The sequence below is a fragment of the Trachemys scripta genome, chromosome 6 (assembly GCF_013100865.1).
Source record: "Trachemys scripta elegans isolate TJP31775 chromosome 6, CAS_Tse_1.0, whole genome shotgun sequence".
Lineage (NCBI taxonomy): Eukaryota > Metazoa > Chordata > Testudines > Emydidae > Trachemys > Trachemys scripta.
Window position 1 is genome coordinate 55,624,359 of NC_048303.1, and position 22,182 is coordinate 55,646,540.

General features: G+C 41.0%; 1 protein-coding gene and 2 long non-coding RNA genes across 6 annotated transcripts in view; 2 read left to right on the plus strand and 1 right to left on the minus strand.

Annotated features, from left to right (window-relative positions):
- The window catches only part of LOC117878947, a 66,692-nt gene extending 61,037 nt beyond the window's left edge, over positions 1-5,655 (minus strand). For both annotated transcript variants that reach the window (XR_004646141.1, XR_004646138.1), the window contains exon 1: positions 5,561-5,655. This is a non-coding gene — a long non-coding RNA (uncharacterized LOC117878947). The remainder of the gene's footprint in view (positions 1-5,560) is intronic.
- A 1,098-nt stretch (positions 5,656-6,753) lies between these two features.
- Positions 6,754-9,829, plus strand: LOC117878948. The gene is made up of 3 exons (XR_004646145.1): positions 6,754-7,109; positions 7,600-7,757; positions 9,611-9,829. It is a non-coding gene; the product is annotated as an uncharacterized LOC117878948 (long non-coding RNA).
- Positions 9,830-12,350: 2,521 nt separating this feature from the next.
- NR2F1 (nuclear receptor subfamily 2 group F member 1) lies at positions 12,351-21,665 on the plus strand. 3 transcript variants are annotated; one of them, XM_034773568.1, is made up of 3 exons: positions 12,351-12,964; positions 15,245-15,769; positions 20,684-21,665. In XM_034773568.1, exons 1-3 carry the CDS (start codon positions 12,523-12,525, stop codon positions 20,962-20,964), a joined length of 1,248 nt encoding a protein of 415 aa, XP_034629459.1. In that variant the 5' UTR covers positions 12,351-12,522; the 3' UTR covers positions 20,965-21,665. The 3 variants fall into 3 exon arrangements, with proteins under 3 accessions (XP_034629459.1, XP_034629458.1, XP_034629460.1); XM_034773567.1 differs by having other exon boundaries at positions 12,353-12,964; positions 15,242-15,769; XM_034773569.1 differs by lacking the exon at positions 12,351-12,964 and adding an exon at positions 14,619-14,821 and having other exon boundaries at positions 15,242-15,769.
- Positions 21,666-22,182: the final 517 nt, after the last annotated feature.

Genomic DNA, 22,182 nt, shown 5'->3' on the forward strand with positions numbered 1-22,182 from the left:
TATTGGGAGCATAAGCTTTCGTGGGTAAGAACCTCACTTCTTGCATCTGAAGAAGTGAGGTTCTTACCCACGAAAGCTTATGCTCCCAATACTTCTGTTAGTCTTAAAGGTGCCACAGGACCCTCTGTTGCTTTTTACACTTTATATATACATGTTTATATACAGATGAACACATAGATGTAAAGTGTGTACACGCACACACACACACTTTATATATGGAAAATGCATGCATATATATATATATATACGAAAGTACATACGTATATAACTATATAGTCCTATATACTTTCATATATATATTTAAGTATAGGTGTCTCTCCATGTAGCCAATGAATAGATATGTGTGTATTTTACATGTTTTATTAAATATACACAATCCCACCTGTGTAGATCGCAGTTTACCAAAGGGTAACACTAAAAATGTAATGCTGACGCTGAAATGGCAAACTCTGGTTAAACTCCAAAGAACTGTTGGGCTGACATGGGATCTGGTTGTTTTGAGACAATTTGCTGACTTTGTGTTCTTGAGAAAGAGGTGTGTCTGAAATCATCCCGTACTAAATAAATTCAGCATATTAAAGGGTGTTTTCCTACCGCAATCCCTGCTCCGTTCAGCCTACACTGACTGCTCACCTGCACAGCCTAAGTCATCAAAATCCCCTTCCTTCTTCTCCAGCCAAGTGGAACTCACCAATATGCATCTGACTCCATAGACCCGGGAAAAAAACAGCTAAAGCTATAGCCATGCAATGTATATAGAATCCTCCCCGTTTCTGCCAGACAAAACCTAATCTGACTTTCATTCTATGTATAAATCATTAAGTGAAAGTTACAAATTTGTTTCCTTCAGAGAATCCCATTTTATTGCTCTTTTACCAAAGAGATGACATGTCATTGTTCAAAAAAAAGTACATTAAAGAATCATTGCAATCTCCCTGTCAAGTCATTATGCCTTTATCCCCACCAATTAACCACACCTCACAGGGCTGCTATTAAAAGCTAAATTGAGCTTAAAAGTAAGGTATCCCATTTCATATAGATAGAGTAATCTAACTCCGAAAATCACATCAGATAGCCATAAATATGATGGAGGTCCCTGCTGTAGCAGGCTCCTCCAAAAGTCCAAGCAGGAAAGAAACTTTTCTGCAAATATGTTAGGAAAGGTTCAGAATACCGATAACCTGATGCGCAGGAAAGAAGGGTGATGTGTCCTCTCAGGAACAGTAGATCGGTTTAACACACGTACTGCACACAATGCACCCTTTAAAATGAGGATGCAGATAATACTGGGGGGGGATGTTTTTTGGGGGAGTCAATGGGCTATAGCAGATCAGTAAGCGCTTAAGTCCAGAAGTAAAAGAGACTGTGTTTAAGCGACCAAACGCCTAAACGACTCTTCGGGGGCAGGGAGGACAGGACCAAACTCTACATCGGGGACAATAGTGTTCCTAAAAGTTGGTTTCCTTGTGCTGAGAAAAGGTTTCACATGCGAGATTCGACGGAAACCCTGGAGTGTTGGACGGGGAAATAACACCTGGTTTTCTCCAAATCGTAAATAGATTAGGACCCTCTGTGTCTGGTTCCCCCAAGCACGGTGAGGTGCGGGACCTAATTGCACCAGGGCAGTAGGGATGTGTGTGTGTGTTTCAGAAAAAGTGTCAATTTCCTATGGGAAATTCTGATACTCATTGCCACAAATTATTGTGTTAGAACAGGACTTTCCACACTGCCTGCAAACTCTCTTTTCCTGAACTCATATGCACTTTTTTTCTGCACTATAGCCCTGCTCCATGGCAGGCCAGGAGCCAGCTCTGTTTATCTCCTTACAAAAGCAATTTTATGCACTACAATTCGACATCCATCGCAATGAATATGCATAGAAAGCTCTGAGAGCACATGAATGTATATTTTAAAATGTTACCTTTCCTACCTATCCATTTTCTTAGTTATAACAAAAGGCATCCCAAATACCTTCAGTGACGCTGAATTAATTCTAAATATTTGGTACACAAATTTAGTAAGCCTGAAGGAGATTAATTTGCCAGAGTAATCCAATTAAAAGATTTCTAAACTAATCTTTTTGAAAAAAGAAACTAGTGTAAAGCTAGAGGAAAATCGTTTTTATGACAATGATTTATTGCATTGGTTTATTGTATAGAAAGGTTGCCTCCCTTCATCGGAGATGACCACTGTTAGCCAACAGCACAGTACCTGAAGTTCAAAACGTATATGTATATATGTTGTTCTGATTTTTTTTGAGAAACATTCATTTATCACAGAAACCTATCCTGAATATTACATGTAAGGGAATTTAGTTGCTTACAAGCGCCGTGGACTTTTTAAAGTGCTAATAGATTTATGGTCTCTTTTCCAACGCCCATCCAGAGTAATTAGCACATATGTTCTAAATAGATGATAGTTTTGTGAGCAATAAAGCAATTACCCATCGCTGGAGCTGACAGTTCCTTCAACTAAACTCCAACCAGCAGCTAATTGAAAAAGTCATTTCAGCTCCATTGTCTGCAATTAGTCCTGCTAAACTACTACACCCAAACTAACTGGTTTGAGGTTTATTTATTCATTTCTATTTGCATTTACAAACGTTTACCAAATAACGCTTAACTTTTCCAGCGATTAGATCATGTTTTCAGAGTCTCTGGGGCTGATTTTTTTAAGCATGATCTCGCTTTCCAGTTCCTTCTTTTCCATCAATACTGGAAGGTTCAGTGATTCATAAACATTTGTCCACTATGCTGAGACCGTTAGTTAAAACAATATTTCCTCAGCCATTCAGGAAATGTAGCCAGTTTAGCCAAATGTGTGTGTGTTGGGGGGGGGGGGGGGGGTTAATGCTGCTAAAATACTTTGTATTTCCTTTCAACTTTAGCTCTGCATTTGGGGATACCTGGGTGAAGGGTTTCTTCCCTAGCCCACCGCTCTAAAACAAATAAATAAGATGTTCTGATTAACACACTGCAGCCCGTTTATTTGTGACAAAGCATGAGCAAAGATTAATCAAGGGAAATAAAATTCCCATTCACTTAAAAGAGTGCGTTTACTTTTTAGCAGGAGGGTTTTTTAAAGCAAATTTGGAATAGGAAAGCCCTTTCGCTGTAGTAATCAGAACGCTTCCCTCCTGAAGGTGGAAAAAATTAAAAGGCATTACATGTCCAGGACTTGTGCACAGTGAGTGGAAAAAATGTGTTAAACATCGGTTTGACGCCCCACCGGAGCTTCAAAATATATACCGGCTGGGTTTCTTCTACTTAATTTAATCTTTATTGGACTGAGCTCTTTCTTGCCTTCTATTCACCAGAACTCCCAGTAAAATGTATCATTTGAGAGGAGGGAGGAAGGGCTCTTTAGCCCTTCATTTTAAACAGCAGACTTCAGCAGGTATTTAGCAGGGAGGCACTCCAAGGAGTTTGAAGTAGGTTTCTTAAGTCAAGACTTCTGCCCAGGGCTGAGTTGGATCTGCAAAGTAGAAGATTTGCGTGTTGGGATGGAACTTGTAGCCTTAGCAACAAAGTATATACTTAAAGGAATTTACAGCTAAAGCATCCTGGACACAGAAAGAAATGCGAATATCTGAGGGGTTAGGAGCAGCAGACATAGTTCTTTGCTTAGAACTGGAAGCTTCTCCGCCTCCATAGCAAAGCTTTTCTATTTTCTAACAACTACACATTTTGTTAATATTTTTCGTTGGTCTTTTACGAATAAATCTGAGAGAGTTTAACAATGTTTGAACAAGAAAAACCAACAACTTCAGTTTCAGCTAGCACAATAGACTTGCTAGAGAAATTCTCAGCTCAATAAACCGTAGTTAATTGCCCAACTTCAGACAGGCAGTTATATGTATTTGTGGAAGAAAAGCTTCATTCACAAATGTCTCATATTCCCATTTACGTGTCTGTCTCCGATTTACTCAGTGTCCTGACAAAATTAATAAGCAGTGCCACACACACACACAAATCTGTGATCTGCGGATAAGATTTAAAATAATTGTTGACTGTCATTACATGTTATTATCATAACGATATAGCTACAGTCCCGTTCCAGGACTATCAGTTCAACCGCCAGGGTCATTGCGAGTTTACAATTGGGACGGATCTGTATTGTAAAGAATATTTCCTACCATAAGTCTACACCCAGGTTATATCTACTTCTGATGACTACATTCCTTGTCTCTAAACAGTCGTAAAGGACTGAAAGCATACAAATTAGGGCCCTATGAATTGGAACGGTCAGTTTAAAACTTTAAATTCCATGTGCGTGCATGTGTCTGTGGGTATGTATGTTGTACAGAATGTACGTACACACACATGCGTATGTGTGTGTGTGTGTGTGTGTATCCATATTCACATATGCAGTTCTAGAGTAAAGGCATTTTCGTGGCTCCCAGAGTTTCCTTCTATTACGAGCGATTAGATGGTGTCTATTCAAAGTTGCTGATCCAGAGAGAAAATAAGAGTAGATAAAAGGAGATTTCAAGTGACCTCCTCGTCCCTTTCACACCAACCTGAGCCCCAGAATAGCCAAGGATCAACTCGGACAAAAGCCCTTTCCTTTTCCCTTTCAGCTTCAGAAGATTCAGTGCAAGGGGTTAACAATAAAACATATAACTCTAACCCAGTTTGGTAGGATCATGTGATTTTGTATACTTTATTAACTACAGCTTTGGATATGCCCGCTCTTAATTCCCCAGAAATGAGTAAATAAAATATACTTAGCATGATAAAATACCTAACAGTTATTTACAGCTGGATGCGGTCTGCTTGAGCGATTTGTTATGTTTATTCTATTTCATTTAAACTTTGCCTAAACAACATACCATCCCTCTGAACACCGATAGAATACTCTGTAATAAACATATCGGACTACTGACAGTTTAAGTGAAAATGCTAAGGTTTATTACTTAGATCAACCTTATGATGGGGTAAACATGATTGTATCACTACTGTTGTAACCAGCAGCACTCCTGTATTTCCTGAGCAAAACACTTTTACGGTGTTTTATCTTATAGGCAAGGAGAAAAGTGACATTAAATACTTCAAGTTATTCGAACAGACCTTAGTCTGTGAAAAGTCCGATTCAAATCTACTTGTGGTGGATTAATCCCTGTAGTAAAAGAAATAGGAGCTTTGACAGGTAACTATTAAGGCAAATGATTATATAGTGCAGTTGACTGTATTGTCAGGACAACCTAACAACTTTCAAACTCGTTTCCAAACGTCAACTTTTCATCAAAAGCCTATCCCTTGTAGGAATAATAAATAACACCAAATTCATCCTTAACAGAAGTCAAGAGTTTAAAATATGGTCAGATGGATTTCAATGTAGAGTCTCGTGTTAATGGCTTTGTACACATTTGTTTCTTTTGGCTTCAGGCACTCAGATCACCGCAGCTTTATTTGTGCCGAAAGTAAATATTTGATTCTGGATTCACTAGTGTGCGCGAAATGATTCCCAGATTTCCCTTATACAGAAAGGTTTGATTTGCATCAAGGCGTCATCAATTTCCTTTCCTCTCGGTTGCTCAAAAATTGTCAGGATCCCTTACCCTGTGAGACAAGTGGCCCTCGGTATGGGTTTTTTCAACTTACATTCATTTCGGTATACTCAAGCATTTCTTTGTGGTCTAATGTCTGGGTGGATAACTGGAGAGAGAGAGAGAGAAAGAGAGAGAGAGAGAGAGAGAGAGAGAGAGAGAGAGAGCAAAGTTGTGATTCAGTGCCCTGGTTTCAGGTTGGCAGTCAACCGCAGAACTTTTGATAGCTAACAAATGACAAAAACAAGCTAAAATGAGTGTTGGCTACTGGATAGATTGCAATGACGGCAGATTGGGAGGTGTTTTGCTGGCATTCCACTTTATGCCAACAATATCTAAAATAATTTTAAGGGAATATAGGGGGAAGGGAGGAATTAAGTTTATTTCAGTTAATAACATGCCAGTAGAGACTAATTTATAACGCACCTTTAAAAGGAAACCTTTGAAAAGCTGTACTGATATATTAGAGCTACTGATCTTTTTTCACCATGTCTTCACATGGTTTCGAACGTGTTCCTTTGGCCAGCTGAATTTGGCTATTTCTGGTGCACGCTCGCATTAAACTCGCTCATGATTTTTTGTCTGATTGTAATTTTTTAACTTCAAAAAGTGGTTTGTTTGTTTTTTAATATTTTGCTGGTCAGGGCTCTTCTACAGGATGTAGATAACGGTTTGAGCGTTTGTTTGTTTCCTTTTCCCCAAGGCCATCTTTGTTCAGTGTGATTTACCAAAGTACAAGAAGGAATGATCAGGACAGGTGGAGGCATTCAGAAATCAATTTTAAGTGTGACTTGGGAATGTGTCCTCAGAATATCACGCCTCGCTGAATATTTTAGAAATGGGGAAAAGGCTTTGTAAATAAATTCTGGGTATATGCAACCATAGATTAGTACACACAGAAATGGAGGGAAAGAATTTCACATGTAGGTCCTGCAGTTTGACTGAAAGTTAAGAGCTATGGCCTACAAAATAATAATAATAAAGTGACAAGTAACCAGCAATGGACTATGAAGCCACCAGCTGCATGCAAAGGTCATTATAATCCACTGAAAACTACTTTTCAAAGCAAGGAGCAATTTTCTGTTATAAAACAAAGTCTGGTGGATACATCTTTTATTATACTATTAAAAGAACTAGCACAGGGAAAAAATGCCTGGTATGGCTGAGAATAAAGGCCCCAGCACAGCTACTGGTAGAGGAGATCTTGCTGGGCACGCCTCTCTCTAAAGGCCTGGCCTGGCACAGCTAACACAAGAGACCCAGCCCATCTGGAATCTGAGCGGAGTCCTAGTATGGCTAAGGTTATAGCAAATGGGCAACTTGGCCTGGCAAAGAGAAGCAGCTTGTGGCTGCAGGAGAGGAAGAAATGGAAATGTTTCCATTATAATTAAATTTGCAAAGCAGCCAAGAAAGGGAAATAGTGTACTATGAACGGCACCATGAATATGAACTGACTGACCGTGTACCAGACGATATCAGACACAGTTTGTCAATAGTTTTCAGAATGTACTAACTGATTCGTCGGCAAAAGAGCTCAGTACAGGATTGGGTAGTTATTCGGGTATGTGTACTCAGAGTGTAGAATTCAAGGCATCCATTGAATAGGATTCTCTGAGTATGTTACAAGTATATCTATGAAAAGGGGGATTATGTGCATTTTAAAGGATTTTCAAAATGGCATTTGTATAGGTTTAAAATGTGTTTTCTTATCAGAACAAGAGTTAATTAGACGTACTAACAGTTGCTAAAGGCAAATAGATATTTTACATGAGAACTACTCATTGTGTCTTATGGTAGCATATAGGTATTGTCCCCAATCCTGCCCATGTGTGTGACCGGAGGGTACATATACATATCAAAATATCTTTGTGAGGCTTAGCAGGAGAAGCAGGTGTTTAACATTTATTTTAGGACATACAGAATAAATATGTCTCTAGAACTCACCTCCCAGCTCACATGTTATTTTTTCCCGTACCCAGGCTCTTATAAAATAGCACTTCTATTGTGTTCTATACCTTTTCCCCTAAAATAGTTTTTAAAATTTGTTACAGATTCACAACCGAGCTAATGAACTTTTGTTTCCGGAAGATACAAGCGTGTAGACAGAAAAAAAAGAAGAGCGTAAAACGGAGTCCATTTTTGTGTTTCACCGGAACAACAGACAAACAACAACCCCTAACATTCCAAACTGTGCTCTCATCTAATGAAAGTAAGTTCTAATGTGTCAAAAGAAGGTTAAGTGTGAGAAAGTCTTGGCTTTGCATTGTTGTTATCGTGGTCTGTTCTGGCCATTTGGTATGTGGCATAGGGCAAGTTAACAGTAAAAGCTCATTTCCAAATTACATTTGAGTTGTCCCCATTTTTAAGTCTTATTGTAATTTTTCGGAGGTGGAAATGTATCTTGTCAAGTTAATCTTGTTTTGACTTGGACATCAGAGGAATGAGACTACTTTTATTGATAGATTCACTTCGTCCCAGCTCAACTGCTGTCAGTCTACTTCCCAAGACTCACACAACGGTTCAGAGGAGATGGGACTTTCGTCGGGAATCAAACCAGCACTAAAGCAGGTTTCCCAATTCCTTGAAGTATCTTCTTTTAGAATACATTGGTAATTGATTCTTTCTCAGAAAATGATCATCATCATCCGCACAACTACAGTAAAAATACACCTCTGAAACAGAACAATTTGCGTTGGTTTTTGCTTTCTTCTTATTATAGTCTGTTTCTCATGTCAGTGGGATCTGATTGGTGCTGTCCCTTTAATCTGTTGACATTATCTCCCAAATAAACAAGCTGCCATCGATCTTTTCATTAGGTGATCAAATAACAAATAGAGCAGGTGAAAAACAAGAGCATTAATATGCTTAAATGTCTTTATCAGGCATCCTTGCAACATTATTGGAAGTAAAAGTTCTATTCCATAAGTATATGGAATGGATGCTACATCAGTGTATCTATAATATTTGCGTAGATACACATAGGTAAACACAAGCGTGTTATCTTACTGAGGGAAGTGAGTATATCGATACACGCGCATATCTTTGAATCTGTGTGTTGAATAGAAAAAAACAGGTCTCATAAGAAAATACTAAAAACTGGAGGCTATAAATATCTCCATCTATAATTCCTACAATCAGAATCAATATGCCTGAAATATAGAAAAATGGGCCATGTTCTCAAGTTGGGTTGTTTGACGAGTCTCGGGAAAGCAGCCTGGATGCTAGAAGCAAAAGTTATCCTTGCAAGGTACTGCTATACTATAACTCATTCACAGTGGGTTTCCAATGAAATGTAGACAGACGCTGCTTCCCATGTTAACCCCATTAGAAACACCGAATAGAAAAATCAGTACTTGCCTGGTGAAGCCTGGTTTGGCCGGGGTTCTGGGTGCCAGCTGAAGCGATCCAGGTTCCGAGGAAACCTTTTCAAGGAAGAGCAGGGCACAAGCTGCTGGGTCCGTCCACCTTCTCTCTGGCTCTCTTTCACTCTCGCTCTCTCTCTCCCTCTCTCTGTGCCTTGCTCTGCCTCTTTTACTCCCTGTCTCTTCACAGTCTGGGGAGTAAAATCTAGATGATATACATACAGAGCTTGCTTTTTTTGTCTGATTTAATCTTATTCGTTTCACCTTTTCACTGACCAGGAGCAAGGAGCGAGAGTTTATTTGGAAAAAGGGAGAGGGAGGAAAGGAGCCCACTGTTGCATAGTCAATAACATCCTTTTTATCAATGCAATATACAATAGGGGCGGCTTGGCCAGGGGACTCATTGAAAATCTCTTCATTATTTCAGGACAAAACAAATCGTTTATTCTGATTTTAGAAATCTTCCTCTCAAACTGGCTCAAAATCTTACATTTGTGGGCTTGACAGAAAATAAAATCATTATCAAGCCACATCTAAGGCTGTTATTTTTTTTAATGAATGGAACATCTTTTTTAAAAAAAAGCTGTAATATTTCACATTTCCCTTTTCCTTGCAGGTTTTGCTTAGTTTCCAAACTGATTTAAAACTTTGATATGAGCTAAGGATAGTTCATGCAGTTTCTTTCTTCTTTGTCACACAGACACTCGACCCCATAGCGCATTTAAAACCTAGCACATAAGAGGACGTTGCATGGAAGAAGGGATGGGAGACAGGAGGCTAGAAGAGGTATACAATTAAAAAGAAGGTTTGTTGCCCCAAAGCAGCTTCTTTATTTTGAAAAAAAGTAATGAAAAGATTTTGTGGCGTCCTGCTGCTTTAGAAAAGGCACGGGCTTTGTGCACTGAGGAGGAAGGGGGGCGCTGGGGACTTTGCTGGGCTGAAGCTCCTAGGCTCGGTTCCTGTCCGCTAGATGGCAGCCGGATCCAGCGATTCCACTACCAGACAGTTTGAAGAGAGAGAGAGAGAGAGAGAGCAACCCCCCACCCCCCCCCCCAACCCCGCACATACTCCAACCTTCACTCTCTCTCTCTGGGACTTTCGTTTACCAGCATTGATCTTCCCAGACAACAAAACGAGAACTTACTTTTGTTTTATTAATAATTATTGAAGCATTGCTGGCTGTTTAAACAGCCTTGGAAAGGGACACTATTGGAAAGTGTAATCATCATCATAATTAATAGTAGCCTTCCAGGGGAAAGTGTTGATTTCTGCTCTCATTTTACGACACCGAGAATTCCACCAGTGTCATTGATCGTAATTAAAAATATCAAAGGAGGAAGAATATTTTAGGTAATAAATGGGAGCCAGCACTGTGGTATAGCAAAAAAGCAAAGCTGAAGTATTTATATATATAATAAGCAATGTAAGTGGGTATATGTATATATTATTACACTATATATGTGTGTGTGTTCCACAAAGCAATTTTTTTTACTTTCAGTAATTAAAATTTCTAATAAGGTTTTTCAATTGGAAACATACAGAAATCTAATTAATAACCCCCCCCCAAAAAAAAAACTTTTCAGCGTGAGCCAAAATAATTTCCTTTTCATTCCCCTTTCCCCCATTCCAATCCATCTCCCCCTTCCCTTCCCCCCCCCCGTCCTTTTGATGTGTGTGCGTGTGTGAGTGTGTATGACCATAGACGACCCATACTAATCAGGTCTCAAAGTAAATAGCAGCGCAGGGCGATCTCAATGTAAATTGTGCTTGTCAGAAGAATCCCCTTCTCTCCCCCCCCCTTCATGCCCCAACCCAGTCAGTAGGTAGCAGAGAATAAAAAAAAGAGGGGGGGGGGCTCTTAACCAATGGAGTGAAGGAGGCTTGGCTAACCTTAGCCTCCCATTTTCTCTCCCCCCAATTCAGGGCTCTGACCAGTCAGTCGCCTTTGATTATCAGTTGCCAGCAGCCCCTCTCTTGGCTCCTTGACATGAGCTCCATATAAGGCAGCGATCTCCATAGAAACGTGTCAGTTTCAATAGTAGTGTCAAAGTTCACTATATACAGACATTCGCGCAGATCCCCCTTTCGGAAACATTGCTCTGCTAGTCTTCCCGTTTAAACGCATTCATTTTTGGGTCTCTCTCTCTCTCTCTCTCCCTCTCTCTCTCTCTCTCTCTCTTCCTTTCTCTCTCTCCCTCTCCCCCCTTTCTTGCATATTCTATTAGGGTTTTTTTCTTCAGCTCCCTCTTCTCCTTCCTTTTCTTCTTTTTCTCTACCCTTCCTCCTAGTGTCTTTCGCTTCATTCCTGCAGGAGCAGAGAGAGGTGAAACTAAAAAAAAAAAAAAAAAAACGGAAAAGGAAAAGGAAAAGGAAAAAAGAAGCAGCAGCAGCCCAGAGAGAGAGAGAGAGGACGCTTTCATATCTTAATATCATCATTTTTTCCATTATTCTCTATTTTTTTTATTTTGGAGGAGGCTTTTCGTCCTGGCTGATGAGTTTTTATCTGAAATACTTTTTTTGAGCAAAAAAGAGAGAACATTTTCCCGGCGATCTCCAGTGATTTTTGTAACCAGCATCGTGTATTATAACCGAAGAAGAAGGAAGGAGCAAGAAAGAGGGAAAGAAGAGGATTTATTTATTCGACCTACTTTGGATCTCTCGTTTTCTGCGTGTGCCATTATTATTCATATTCTATATTTTTACACTTCGCCGTGAATTCGTCTCCTCTGCGAATTAGTCACATCCAATTGCTTTTGTATTTCTTTGGTAAAGAGAAAGAGAGAGAGAGAGAGAGAGAGAGAGAGAGAAACAACAACCAACAGCAACAACAACATCAAACTGTCTAATCTTCAATCCCTCCTCGATCGCGTTTCCCAAGACTGGTTTCCTGAATGGCTGACTGCGTTTTGCCCTGGACCTGGCCCCCGGACACTTTTATCCCCTGATCATCGGCAGCCTTTTTCTCTCTCTCTCCACCATCCTCGCCCAGGCCTGCGCCCCCAAAAGAGCCCAGAGCGCCGGCGGCGGCAACTGGGGACAAGCAGCGGCACCAGCACCGGCCGGGCCCCGGCAGCGAGCAGCAGCGGCGGCGGCAGCACCGACCTCCTCCTCCTCCTTCTCCTCCTCCAGCTTCCTCTATGTCTGCACATCCTTTGCACTCCTAGCGCTCGGACTGTGTGGCGGGTGCGCGCGGTGTGTGTGTGTCCGCCGATCGCCTCCCCTGTGCGACTCTCCTGCATGCCTCTCCCCGCAGCCCGGCCGGCCGCTTCTCATTTTGCAACTTGAGGGGAAAAACATATTTTTTTAAAAAAAGAGGGGGGACCAAAAAAATCCTTCATCCCTCCCTTCCCCCCACAGAGAGAGAGAGAGCGAGGGAGAGAGAGGAGGGGGTTGCAAAAATAAAGAGAAAGAAAACGGCAGAAACAGCTACAAGAAGCAGCAGCAGCAGCAGCACAAGGGCAGCAGCAGCAGCAGCTGAAGCAGAGGCAGGCAAGATTCCTTCTCTCTCCTCTCTCCCCCAAATCCGAGCCACCCACTTCCCCCCGCCCCCCTCCTCTCCCCGGCAGCCCTCCGCGAGAAGCTCCGCTCCCCAGCACTTTTTGGGCCCGAGATATGGCAATGGTAGTTAGCAGCTGGCGAGATCCGCAGGAAGACGTGGCCGGGGGCAACCCGAGCGGCCCCAACCCAGCAGCTCAGCCGGCCCGGGATCAGCAACAGCAAGCGGCCTCGGCGGCCCCGCACACCCCGCAGACCCCTAGCCAGCCGGGACCCCCTTCCACCCCGGGCACGGCCGGGGACAAGGGCCAGAGCCAGCAGGGCTCGGGCCAGAGCCAGCAGCACATCGAGTGCGTGGTTTGCGGGGACAAATCCAGCGGCAAACACTACGGCCAATTCACCTGCGAGGGCTGCAAAAGTTTCTTCAAGAGGAGCGTCCGCAGGAACTTAACTTACACATGTCGTGCCAACAGGAACTGTCCCATCGACCAGCACCACCGCAACCAGTGCCAGTACTGCCGCCTCAAGAAGTGCCTCAAAGTGGGCATGAGGCGGGAAGGTGAATATTTCTTCCCTATTTTACTCTCCCTCTCTCTGTAGCTCGGGGTGTATGTTTGCAATCCATCTACAGCTTTGCACCCAGGCTTTTGGTTTGCGCTGATGCCCTCCTCCTCTCCCCCCCCCCCCCCCAACACCACCACCGCCGCCGCACACTTCCCTTCCCTGCTCACTGGGATGGGAATTTATTATGATGATCAGTCACTAAATATTTATTATTTCTCCGGTATCACTAGTATAATCTCTGTATGTATGTGGTTTTGTCTATTGTTGGCATGAGGCTGGGGGGACATCATTCTTTACAAGATGGGTTTCCTTCTATTCCCCCTCCCTCCCTCCATATATAAAATTTAAAACCCCCACAACACTTCGCAGTAGATCCATTTCCACCATCATCTTTCCTGAAAGAAATATGAAAGACATGTAAGTGGGGGGAAGGAGGAGAGAGAAAGGAAGGGGAAGAAATATGCTACTGTATCTCAGCTTTCTTGTGCTTGCCAGTATGGTAGAGTCTGCCTCTTGCAAGATCTGGCCTTCTTTTCACTCCATGCTCTCAAAGGAAAGTTTGTGACTGAACCGTGTTTTTATAGTCCTGTCATTTTTTTAGCATGCTGCTCATTTTATTTCTCCATCAAACTCCACCCTCTGTTTAAATACTGCATACAAATTACAATTTACAACAGATTTACTGATCCTTCTGATTTTAGCATAATACATAGTCTGTTTCTGGCATGAGCTCCCCACCGTTTCAAATGCTATTTTTCAGAGTAGTTCTGATGTTTGCTTGCAATATGTCTCATTTTCCAGTAGCAAGACTGGCTGAACTATATTTTCTAACTATATTTAACAGTTTACAGTTAAAGTTCATCTTGTGACTATCGTTAAAGATGTCTTATAGGCAAAGAAGCGAAACAGTCAATTTTGTGGAGTGGGGATTACTACTTCTTTAATTAGTTTTAAAATTATATTTTATATGCCACTAGAAAAGAAAGTGTGTTCTTTCAGATATGAAAGAGCTCGCACCGTATGACGACTTCATTTGTAGCTTCAGGGAACTGTTTGTAGGCGTCTGGGAAAAAAGCAAACTTAGAATTGTGTTTTCATTTAATTGACAAATAACTGCCAAGTTTAAAACTATAATTAGGTGGAGTGGGAAAAAGGAGTCCAGCCACTTAGATTTTGAGGGCTCAATTGGAATTTAGGTTTTAATCAATACTATAATAAAGGATAAAGTTACGAAAATATTGCACGCTCTAAACTGCAAAAAATAAATTATATAGAGGTGTGTGTTAATAATAAACCACAGTAGCCGTATCTTCTCCTTGAATTACCTTTGTTTACATTGCATGCAGTTTAGAACACTGACACTGATGAAGTAAAACATACACATACTAAAAAAAAACTTTGGTCAGCTTTAGGAACTCAAAGCATGCTTACGTTTTGTATTGAGATGGTTAATGAATCCAGTGTTTTTGCAGTTGCAAGCTTGTGCATTCAGTGTGCAAAGCTGTCTACAGGCTTTTGCAGTTGCAACAACGCAGCAAAGATATTAATTAAACCATCGCATTTTTTCACTAATGTTTGGCTACTGTAAGTTCAGACCCTTCCCCCCCCTTCGAATATTTAATCTTTCTCTTCCTTCTATCAGTGAGAACTTTGCTGGACACGTATCGGATGCTTGCTCCGTGTAATAAAAAGTTAGAAGTGGTTAGCTGGGGGGCTGTGACCTGATCCAGTTTTAAGGATAATTGGATGGTATTTTTAAAGAATATGGACACATTTATTTTTTTTAAAAACAATTTGCTTGTAAATCTACATGCTCCTCGGACAATGGACTGGGAAATAAGAAAGAGCTATGGTACCTATATTTTTACCAGATTGCTGGGATTTTTACCCCAGACAGCACGCTACAATCCGGAGGATTTCTTTTATTTGTGTTTTGCTGGTTGCTTTCCTTTTCCTGCGAGTTGGGGGAGGGTGGATTGTCTCGTTGTTTTGGTTGGGATTTTTTTATTTGTAATTTGTATTCTATTTTATTTTTTTGGCTGTGCTGGTGATGGGGCCGGGATGCCCGTACAGGGGCTGAGGGTAAGGAGATGCAGCCTGTTATGTATACACTGCTCCATGTGTATATGCTGTCTATAGCTCTCTGTACGTGTGTGTGTGTGTCTGTGGGAATAAGCCCTGCATTGTCCCCGGATCGGCTGTAACGTGTTAGGCGATGTTTGCAAGCCTCCTGGATGCACATTTCCTCTCCTTTTCTCTTTCTTTTTGTCAGCGGTTCAGCGAGGAAGAATGCCTCCAACCCAGCCGAACCCAGGCCAGTACGCGCTGACCAACGGGGACCCTCTGAATGGCCACTGCTATCTGTCGGGATACATCTCGCTGCTGCTGCGGGCCGAGCCCTACCCCACCTCGCGCTACGGCAGCCAGTGCATGCAGCCCAACAACATCATGGGCATCGAGAACATCTGCGAGCTCGCCGCCCGCCTACTCTTCAGCGCCGTCGAGTGGGCCCGCAACATCCCCTTCTTCCCCGACCTGCAGATCACCGACCAGGTGGCCCTGCTGCGGCTCACTTGGAGCGAGCTGTTTGTGCTCAACGCGGCGCAGTGCTCCATGCCCCTGCATGTGGCCCCTCTGCTGGCCGCCGCCGGCCTGCACGCCTCGCCCATGTCCGCCGACCGGGTGGTGGCCTTCATGGACCACATCCGCATCTTCCAGGAGCAGGTGGAGAAGCTCAAGGCCCTGCACGTCGACTCGGCGGAGTACAGCTGCCTCAAAGCCATCGTCCTCTTTACATCAGGTGAGTGTGCTCGGGGGAGAAAGGCCAAGGGCTGGGGATGGGGGAGCTGGGGGGAGAGGTCGGAGAAGGCGAAAGAGATCACTAGGCAACAGCAAGAGCAAAATCATAGGGTCAAACCTCCCAGCTACCCTCCCCCCCCAGCCAGGCTGCGTTGGGGTTAGGTTAATAAAACCCACTCGATTTGCAAATCAATGTTGCTCCCACGTTTATGGGAAGAGCTGTAGATGGCTGGAGTTTTATACACACTATATTCCATTATCCCCACTGCCAGGGTTTGTGCTCCTTGTTTCCTTGGATAACAGGGGGTGGGGAGGGGAGAAAATAGAGAAATATCACCATTTATCTGCGGGTGTGAGACTATGTGCCTGCGAGAGAGAGAGAAGGGATCTGGGTTTCTTGTGGTACTTTAACTGGTAAGGAGGTTCTCCCTGAGAGTGTTAAAAGGAGTGCATAAGCACAAATAAATCATAAACAATACTGATTTATTGCTGCCTGATTTTCCCTTATCGGAAACCATTCATGTTTGCAGTTGCAGAGGTTATTGAGGATCGTAAAAAATGGATTCGATCTAAAAGAGAAAAGCAAAACAAAAAACAAAAAAAAACAACAATAGAAACAGCAAGTCGCGGGGGAGGGGGAGGGGGTTATGTACCAGTTTACCAGCCTAGAGAGAAGTCTTTTTGCTATGCAAACCATACAAATATTGGAATTTTAACAGATTGCCTGAAAAAAATACCAAATTAAGTGTAGGAGGTGGTAACATGCATGCATGTATGTTAACATTTTTTTCTCATGATAGATGGTTCAAATTAACTTGCAGGAAACTGTATTAACTTCGCTTTGAAGTGTTCGGGTTATAGCCTATAATACTATAATACATCTTTTATTATTGTAACCTTCGAGAGGGAAATATATAAACATCAAAGACGAACAATTTTCGGAAAATATAGGAAATATAAACAAAGCAAGATAAGAAGCCACTCAATGTTATTTTCTTTTTCTTTCTGTCTTTTCCTTTTTTGAACCAGTCCTCCCATTTAGCAATAAATAAACAGTTGTAATAAATCTAACTTGAAACTAGGCCGAAGCAAAATTAAAAGCATTCTTGAACAAAGATGGCAAATCGTTCAAAGGCCTTGTTTAACAGTAAGCAGTTTATAATCCATCAATATTTGTTGCCTTTCATGCATGAAAAATAGTATTTACATGGTATTAAAATGACTCTTAAATTTGCACAATATTGTAATGTAGCAAATGTAGTATTAATATCGATTTGAACATCAGATAATTTATTTAGACAGGAGTATCTAATTTGTATGCAGGGTGGTCAGAGACATGTACTTTGACTGCCCCCTTTTACTTTCAGTGCAAATGCAGTCTTGTAGTGTTGGAGGGAATCTTTCTTTGCGAAGGATAAAGTACAGATCTTAAAACAAATGGGAGATTTACTGATTAGCCATCTCGACATTTTAATGCATTTTATCTTAATAAGTCGTCTTGATGGAAACATGTTTTTCAAAGGTGACAAAGAGACTGGGCAGCATTTATCAGCCTGATTTAACACAAGTCGGTCTGCAGACTTACATTCTATACTCATTCATTTCAGAATGTTCATCAGTAGACAGACCAATCTCTGAGAACCTTTCTGTTTTTAAACATATATTGAAGAAATTATTGTAAAATAGAGGGAGAACTGGTGTGGTGTTTAGTAGTTATTAAAGGAAAAGACACCTGAAAGGCGTTTGCCCCAAATGAAGAGTGGGTTTTTCCCCATCTTTCCCCCCAAATTCTGGGCCTGGGCTAGCTGTGTAACTGGTGGCTTTTTTTAACTCCATCTTTCTATATTAATAGTAATGTATTCAAGTATATAATGAAATATTTACCAAGGGAGGAGCTTGCTCCAGCAATTGACTAAAGCGATGAATGGGGTTTAGGAAGAGAACAATAATATTATTTTGGAGCAGAATAGCATGGGGCATATTAGAAGATGAAAATACAGCTGTCAGTAGTAATTTACCCCTTTCCCTTACCCCCAAACACACATTTCCACTTTTGACTAAACTTGTTTTGATTGCTAGCCAGAGGGGAATTCATGGGAAGCCTTTCTCGAAGTCATCCAACTTTTAAGCAAACTCTGACGGATGGAAAAGACATTTTTAGACATATTGTCCAAAACAGTTTACTAAGCACTGAGTATTTAAAGCTGGCATGAGGTTATCCTGGTGTGTTTTTTACATTTGGGGTCCGGATAGTATATTTAATCTTTAAAATTCTGGACACCATCCAAGAACTTGGTCTTGACCCAAACGTACTTCTCTTAAAAAAAAACTTTATTAATTTATACACCTACATTGTTCTTCTAATAAATAAAAGTTCCCACGAAGGGACCAGACAAAATAACATAAATTCAATAAATCTATTTGCAGCGCAATAAGAACTTTGATTTCCAGTTATATGCCAGTTGATTACATCTATATTTTCTGAACACTAAACTCTTCTGAATGCATCACATGAAATACATTTCCTGTACTACAAAGGATAAGGCTGGAGTGTACTGAACAGTAATGGTTATTTATTTACATAATTTCTTTTCCATAGACTGCAGGAAGAAATATTGAGCTCTCCCTTATTGACACATTGTCATATAAAAAGTGAGACACACAGAATTTCCACATTAGCCCTCCCTTTATTAACTGAGATATAATTCACGGATGGTAAATATGTATTGCATTACTTCTTACACATATTCCATTTCTCCGGACTCAATAATCCAATCGGTTTTATACCATATGGTCTTTAATTTTTTAAATCTTGTTTTAAGCGGTTGGGGAAAAAAACTTTTAGGGTGCTAAATACAATTCAAATAAACAAATATGCCAGGGGCATGTCAAATAATTAAGCGAGAGCAGATATTATCTGCATTAGAAAATTGTAAGTGTGTCTGTGTCTAATATAAAATCTAAAACGTATTCTTTCCCCCTTTTTAACGTTTTTCTGTCAAGTAACTTTCCAATCTTGATTGTCCAGTGACTCTGCGTTGTAGGTGCACTTACCGTAAATATCTGATAAATATTTTACTAACCTTAAGGGTATGACATATGGGGCCTAAAAAAAAATCTGTTGGGCTATCAGTAAGACCCTTTCATATTGCATTGTTTGGAAGTTGAATGGGAGCCTATTGCATAATGAGCAGATGATACATGTAAAATACCAAGATATATGTAAATATGGAGTGTGATTTGTGGCAATCAGCATATGAACAGGACTGTGTTTTTGATATATATTTCAAACAAGAACAGGCCTATTCTTTTGATATAGGTATAGATATAGATATTGCAGCCTGGTGTTTTAGATGTTGCAAAATAACATTGCATTAAAGGTACAGTATGGATTAGCAAAACAGTCTGGCTTAGATAATAGTATATCTGAGGGATGCCTAGTCCGTAGCTCAGGTCAAAGGTTCTTTTCCTCAGAAGTTCTTGAATCATAGCTTGTTTTATTTGTATTTTTGCTCGAGGCCATAGTATGGTAGATGAAGGTGTTCAGAAATCTTTTTAAATTCAGTTCTTGAAATAGAAAGACATAAACTTCAAAAATCCAGTTGCCAGAGATTTTTGCTTTGAATAATTTGTTGTGTCTTTCCAGGGTCATAAATTTACATTCACAATTTTGTAATGTCCTTTTGGGGCCATTAACATGCATTAATTCATATACAGATCTATATATTAGCAAAGTCTGGCTTTGATCTATAGGAAACCACACTGCAACTGACTGCTCGCCTGTGAGCCTTATGTTTTAAAAATATTTATTATTAATATACGTAACAATGTGGATATTTGAACTATAGGGGCAAATCCATTACATTTCACTGACGCTAGTTTCCTGAGCAAGTCTCTCAACGAATCAGCTGATACACAATAATTCGCTGTTTTGGAATTATAGATAGATAGATGGATAGATAGATAGATTCAAATTCATGTTCTCAGATTAGTATGCAGTTGCCTCGATCGCATCGTTCTGCCGGGTATGAAGGATATACTTCTGGCTATATATATGAAATATACACATATATGAAGGATATATTTCTGGTTACATTTAGGCAATGCTCATGCACTGCAGCCGCCTCCAGCTTTATGGCTGATAGCTGCAGATGTCTGCTTAGCACAGTCTGGAGTAACTGAGCCATATTCCTCTTAGATTATTATACAGTTTACAAAGATGTGACCTATTTTCAATTACTTGATCCCAGATACAGAGAGTAGTGCAGCCTCTCTCTTTGGCATTGCACTGCAGATTCCGGGCAAGAGACTCCAAATCCCATACTGCGAAAGCATTTTGACTTGTTCGGATTTCCAGCCTTGTCCAGAAACTCGGCGTATTTGAATTAATTAATCAATGTATGTATTTATTTAGCATGCAGCATAGATGCAGGCCACATTTAGTATAAATCCAAACAATGGCTCTCCTGGCTCTGTGTTTGAGTTGTATTCATGGTACAACACTCATCAGTGTGTAGATTAAAACAAAATCACGAGCATAATAGCCCCGTTCCTCCTCTCTCTCCCCTCTAGGAGGCTGATAGTCTCCTGACAGAGGACAGGTTGCTGTGGCTTGGCTGTATGGCTTCAGATCCCCCCCCCACCCCACACACACACACACACACAGCGTCTTACATTATTTATTTCCAAGGTGGAGGAGGAAACACAAAGGGAGGTTTTGCCTGCGCGTCTCTCTGTCTGTCGGTGTGGCTGCTCGGCTAGCCCTGCCTGGGTGCTGATGGGGGTGTTATGGTTGGAAGGGGCGGTGGGACGGTGTATTTAGTCCCTGTGTATGTGTGCTGTTTGCTCGCTTGCTTACCGAGTAACTAACTGTTTCCCCTCCTTGTCTCCTCCTGGTGTGTGGCTGCCTGGGCAGATGCCTGTGGCCTGTCAGATGCTGCCCATATCGAGAGCCTGCAAGAGAAATCTCAATGCGCCCTGGAGGAATATGTGAGGAGCCAGTACCCCAACCAGCCGAGTCGCTTCGGCAAACTGCTCCTGAGGCTGCCTTCCCTGCGCACCGTCTCGTCCTCAGTCATCGAGCAGCTCTTCTTCGTCCGTTTGGTAGGTAAAACCCCCATTGAAACCCTCATCAGAGATATGTTACTGTCTGGGAGCAGCTTCAACTGGCCTTACATGTCTATCCAGTGTTCCTAGAGCACAGCCAACACCCCCATAGAGACACTGAGGACCAACACAAACAGAAATATACGAACCGAGTAAAGTTGGGGTGCAGAGAGGGGGGGAAAGCAGACAATAAACAAAAAAAAATAAAGACTCGTGTAGGATCAGATCTGTGACCATGTTTGAAAGGAAAAGAAAGGACCTTGTGTCTGTGGAAAATTTTGGAAAAAGGACCGAGGGGATTTTAATAAAACCAGAAGGAGAATAATGGATCTTCCAGAATTTATTGTGGACTGATGTGGATATATTCTGTACAGAAACAAAGAAACAAACAAAAAATATTGACGCTGAACTGAATCTTGTGTAGAAAACACACACACGCAAACACTTACCACGAACATTGTTATTCATTTTGTAAAATATTAGTCTTTATTTTCATTTTTTGGTAAAATTTAAAACATCGTATGCGCATAAAGAAAAAAGAAACAAGAATTAGGGGAAAATAACATTTTCCAAATAATTATAAAAAACAATTGTCCTGTGTCTATGTATCTATATCTGTTTTGTATTTTTTTCTGGTTCCAAACCAGGTTTCCTGTGATTCTATACTAATAATTTTTGATATAACCCTTTGCTTCTTATAATGAGTGCGATATATGTTGTCGAAGCTGTTCTTCAAGAATTAAAATTGAAGTGAGAATTTAAACAAAAATAAAAGAATTTAGCAAAAAAAACATTAGTCTTGTTGCTTGACCATGCCAACAGAGTTTACAAACGTATACTCCCTCGCTTTTAACTTCCAGTGGGATTAAATGGGAGAACTTTTAAAAACTTGTAGGGGGGCTACAAAGTTGTATAAAACACACAGTGTTCCAAAACTGATTTGATTGTGTACACTTAAGATTTAAGAGACAGATGCGAACACAAACAGTTCAATATCATAGATGAATCAATTTATCTGCGATTGTATCACAAAGCTAAGTGCATATACCCTGGTCAACGTATTTTGAAAAACCTTTCTTGTCAGTTGAAGCTTCTGCTAAGTTTAGACAGTGCTATTTCCTTTCAGAATTCATGGGCAAGGTTTGGAGTCACTGTATTCTACCATCACTGTGCAGTAATGTGCAATATAAGGTATACTGTAGTTATTTTGCCTGTTATTCGTTTGTTAAAAGCTTAGTGGTTTTTTTCCCAAGAATTCAAAGACCCAACACTGTGTGGTCTGACTGTGTGCTGCATTTGCTATCTTCT

Bases quoted from the DNA above. Each gene is read 5' to 3' on its own strand.
- NR2F1 (XM_034773567.1), top strand. From the start codon at position 12,523: ATGGCAATGGTAGTTAGCAGCTGGCGAGATCCGCAGGAAGACGTGGCC. The intron at 12,965-15,241 runs GTGAATATTTCT...TCTTTTTGTCAG, and splicing joins AGTGGGCATGAGGCGGGAAG to CGGTTCAGCGAGGAAGAATG. The intron at 15,770-20,683 runs GTGAGTGTGCTC...CTGCCTGGGCAG, and splicing joins CATCGTCCTCTTTACATCAG to ATGCCTGTGGCCTGTCAGAT.